Source organism: Oryzias melastigma, linkage group LG14, assembly GCF_002922805.2.
Source record: "Oryzias melastigma strain HK-1 linkage group LG14, ASM292280v2, whole genome shotgun sequence".
In the NCBI taxonomy this organism is placed as follows: Eukaryota; Metazoa; Chordata; class Actinopteri; order Beloniformes; family Adrianichthyidae; genus Oryzias; species Oryzias melastigma.
The window spans coordinates 19,840,548-19,845,038 of NC_050525.1; the positions used below are offsets into that span (position 1 = coordinate 19,840,548).

At 40.9% G+C, this 4,491-nt stretch overlaps 1 protein-coding gene across 1 annotated transcript in view; it reads left to right on the forward strand.

Annotated features, from left to right (window-relative positions):
* LOC112142972 (EH domain-binding protein 1-like protein 1) overlaps positions 1-4,491 on the forward strand; it is a 35,153-nt gene that overhangs the window by 21,932 nt on the left and 8,730 nt on the right. Inside the window, exons 18-19 of the mRNA XM_036215326.1 lie at positions 7-1,298; positions 3,504-4,079. Of these exons, the coding sequence (XP_036071219.1) occupies positions 7-1,298; positions 3,504-4,079 (1,868 nt within the window). The remainder of the gene's footprint in view (positions 1-6; positions 1,299-3,503; positions 4,080-4,491) is intronic.

A 4,491-nucleotide genomic window follows, 5' to 3' on the forward strand; every position in this document is an offset into this window, starting at 1 on the left:
GTGAAGGAAAATGAAGAGACACTAGAAAAAGAACAACTTAATAAAGAAGAACATGGAAGGAAGAACAAAGAGAGACTTGAAAGGGAAGAGGAGGAGAGAAAGGAAAGAGAAAGACTTGAAAGGGAAGAGGAGGAGAGGTTGGAAAGAGAAGAACAGGAGAGAGAGGAAAGAGAAAGACTTGAAAGAGAAGAAGAGAAGAGGAAAGAAAGAGAAAGACTTAAAAGGGAAGAGGAGGAGAGACTGGAAAGAGAAAGACTTGAAAGGGAAGAGGAGGAGAGGCTGGGAAGAGAGAGACTTGAAAGGGAAGAGGAGGAGAGGCTGGAAAAAGAGAGACTTGAAAGGGAAGAGGAGGAGAGGTTGGAAAGAGAAGAACAGGAGAGGAAGGAAAGAGAAAGACTTGAAAGAGAAGAAGAGAAGAGGAAAGAAAGAGAAAGACTTGAAAGGGAAGAGGAGGAGAGGCTGGAAAGAGAAAGACTTGAAAGGGAAGAGGAGGAGAGGAAGGAAAGAGAAAGACTTGAAAGGGAAGAGGAGGAGAGGAAGGAAAGAGAAAGACTTGAAAGGGTAGAACGGGAAAGGAAGGAAAGAGAAAGACTTGAAAGGGAAGAGGAGGAGAGGCTGGAAAGAGAAAGACTTGAAAGGGAAGAGGAGGAGAGGAAGGGAAGAGAAAGAGTTGAAAGGGAAGAGGAGGAGAAGAAGGAAAGAGAAAGACTTGAAAGGGAAGAGGAGGAGAAGAAGGAAAGAGAAAGACTTGAAAGGGAAGAGGAGGAGAGGAAGGTGGGAAAAGATCAACTAGAGAGGAAAAAGAAGGAGAACATAGATAAGGACAGACTGGAGCAAGATAGAGGGATGTTGGGAAAAGATTATCCTGATCCGGTATCTACTCACCAGGAGAAAATGGAAACCAACGAGGCTAAAACTCAGACTGAAGAAGAGGAAAATCAAAAGGAGGAAGAAGCAGGAAAGAGGACAGCGCTGGAAGCTGAAATGATCTCAGAAGAAAGGAGGAAGTCTCCTTCCGAACTCCCTCTGCTGAGTGAACAAACAGTAGCTGAAGGCTTTCAAACAGATGAAATTGCTTTTGATGAAATGAAGGCGAGCAGGAATGAACCATTGAGCTCAGTCACACCTCTAGCTGGACCTGAAGCCAAAACTCAGAAACCAGTCCAAAGATCCAGTCATGAAGACAGCAGTATCCCTGTATGGCTGAGAGAAGAAGAAGTGGAAGTAGAGTATGAAAGAGGACAGGAGGATCTGGGCTCCATCTGGCTGGCGGAATTGTACATGGATGTGGGAGCAGGGTGAGTAAAGAGTGTGGTGGGGGGATAAATACAGGGAGAGAGGTGAGTAACCTGGCCCTCAGAGAGAGAGAGGTCTGCTTGTTACTTCCTGTGCATCAGTGATCCCTGTCTGTGAGCTTTTTGGTTCCCACGTTCACTAAACTTAACTTTTTTTGTTTAGCCTACTGAAGGTTTGTCAGTAGTGTGGAAAGCCTAACCTCAGCAGAGCTGTGTGTCCGCATGGAAGCCTAAAGAACAGCATGTGTGTATTATTTTAACATGAATTTATTAAGAACCTCTACTACAAACTACTCAACAATTGAGAGCCTTACTTAAAGACCCACTCCAATGAAAATGGTGTTTTTAAACATGTTCTTGAAGCATTTTCCTGATGATAGAGGACAAATATTAAGAAAATTAAGTTCAAAAATGCATTTCTAAGTATTTCTTTATTCATATTGTTGTGATTTGAAAAAAAAATACTATTTGAACAAGCAGTTATTTGTGACATGGAATTCCTCAACTGGAACCGGAAGTCTCCCTATATCACAAAAAAAATGTAACTGACATTTATCGTTTTAACCTGTTTTCATAAAAGTTTTTAAAGTTTGAACAATTTGCTTTAAATATTAATTTTAAATTAATATTAAATATTCATGTGTTGTATTTAAGTGACACAGGATTTAGCTACATCAAATCCTGCCATTAGCTCAATAAGTCTTCTTGTATGGATTGAAGCAGTCTCTCTGTCCTAAGCTAAGGGCATGTGTCTCACTGAACGCGGGTTTTTAAACACGTTTTCAGGTTCTGGTTTGTTGAGACCCGGTACGAGTGCATGTACTCACAGTTGGTGCAAAATGTCAAAGTGGTGCAAATCTTCCCTTATATGAAATACATGGTTGTACCATTGGTAGACAAGGAAGTGCCTCCACACCGCTTTGCGGTGCTTTTGTTGTGGTTCCACGTCCAATGTGAACCAGGCGTAAAAGTATACAACTTTTGTTTCTGTATCTCATTTTTGATGCTGTTCTATTCCCTATAATTCCTATATTTTTGCCATTTTACTTACATCTTGAACATTTGTTGTTTTAAGACTGTAAGACTTGAAAAGGATTTCAAAAATGCAAAAACATTCCTTTATAAGGAGCAGATCTGTGTTAACCTCCTAAAACCATCACTGATATTCTAACTAACCTTCTTCTACAGATGCAGTTACAGGTCCTCAGTTAAGCAGAATTAACTACTGTAACCCAAAATATGATCTCCTCGCATGTGGATGCCAAGTCTCAAGGAAACTTACAAAATAAACCATGCACCAATTAAAAAAAGGAATACTTGATCATTTTTGGACTGGCAATCGAATATTCAAAAAAAAACTAAAGTTGTGTAATTTCTACTTCCGGCTGATGATGTCCACAGCCAGGTTCCTCTTTGGACACAGGCTCCCTACTCAGAGTTCTCACCAAGAGGGAAACAACTCAGAGGCAAATTTTTAATGAACTATTCCAGCTCTGCAGAAACTATGTCCACGAATACAACAGTATTTTTATGTTGCCGTGATCATTATTAAAATACCCTTGAAATGCTTTTAAATACCTGAAAAGATGGTCGGAGTGGGTCTTTAAGCTTCTAGTTGCCTCACAAATGTTTGAGGAACTGAGAAATAGTGAAATTTAGTCACTGGTCTTTACTAATACACACATGTATATATATATATATATATATATATATATATATATATATATATATATATATATATATATATATATATATATATATTTGTTAGCAATGGTGGTAAAAGTGCAAGTACTGTTAATGGGCGCATCTGTTTGTGTTGCATTTTTGTGAAATACCACCAAAGTCTTCGTGGATTTGGCTAAAGCATCTGCTCATTTGTCATTGTGGCTCAGAGCTTGAATGGGTTGGGTTTGGTCCAATTCAAACAGTTCAGGAGCTTCTTAAAACTTGTGTTGTTATTATTCATAGCAAGACCTTTGGTCCGCTAACATTTTATGGGACGTGGGGGAAAATCTTTTCCGTCCAGCTTTGAAGTAAAATGTGGTTCTTTACCCTTGAAACACTCAAGTTTCCTCCAAGAAATCCCTGAACTCTGCCAGGCTGGAATGGAGCATGACCTGGAAGTTGGCTGGATCTATGGTTGATCGCTTTTGCCTGAAGCTTGTCAGTCTGTACATTCAGCCCTGAATTCTTCTTTTCTGTCTTCAGCCCAAGCAGCCAGTCTCCAGCTGGAGCCCAAAGGCTGTCTTCAGCCCCCTGCAGTGAACAAACTCTCAAGCAAATCTCTGATGCCAGTCAGCCAAACACGCCCGAGCTTCCTGTAATTCATCAGGCAGACGACTCACATCCTACACATATGCTTGTGCCTGACAAGGAAGAACTTTCAACAACTATCAAAGATTACAATGATGTTAACACCACCTCACATTCTCTTGAAATCCACCCAAACAAGGACATAAACACCATGGACAATGATCATCCACAGATGGTCGATTTTCACTGTAGTCTCACCAAAGAGCAGCAGCTCAGAGAAGAAGAACGCTTCCTGCTGCTGAAAATTCACCAAATGTCGAGCGACACATCCCCTCACTCCGCCCCTCGAAGTATGAAGAGACTCATTCCAACTCCTGGTGATATAGACTATGATGATGCAGAGCCCAGAAGCCAATCAAACATCCCCACCACTCATTGTGATCAGAGTCAGCAATCTATTGCTGCTTGCTTTGATCTCCTGCAGGAAATATCCCTAAATGAGGCAGAAGAGTCTCTGGAAGAGAAGCAAGTGTAAGTCTTGCTGCCCTGCAAGATTTGCATGGCTGACAATGCTGCTCATTGCTAAGAAATAATTGTGCGCATGCTTTACAAAAGTAGTCTAAAACGTTTACCAAATACACCAACAAACTAGTGAAGTCTCTATTTGTTTCCAAGTGAACCTTGGTGTGGTGGAATTAAGCTACAGACTCACCGGCCATGTGACCAACGTTTAGGGATACGCTAAATGCGGGTTCTTGAACATACTTTCAACCCATGGTATTCACACTGGACGAACAGGGAGGGGCTTCTTCCTCTTTTTCCACTGTTTACTACCGCATTGCAATTATCATTTTCTCTCCATGATCAATTTTCAAACGGTTGGCACTTCCATGAATGACAAGGGACACTATTCATACATCACTACGAAATGCAAGTCCCTGAT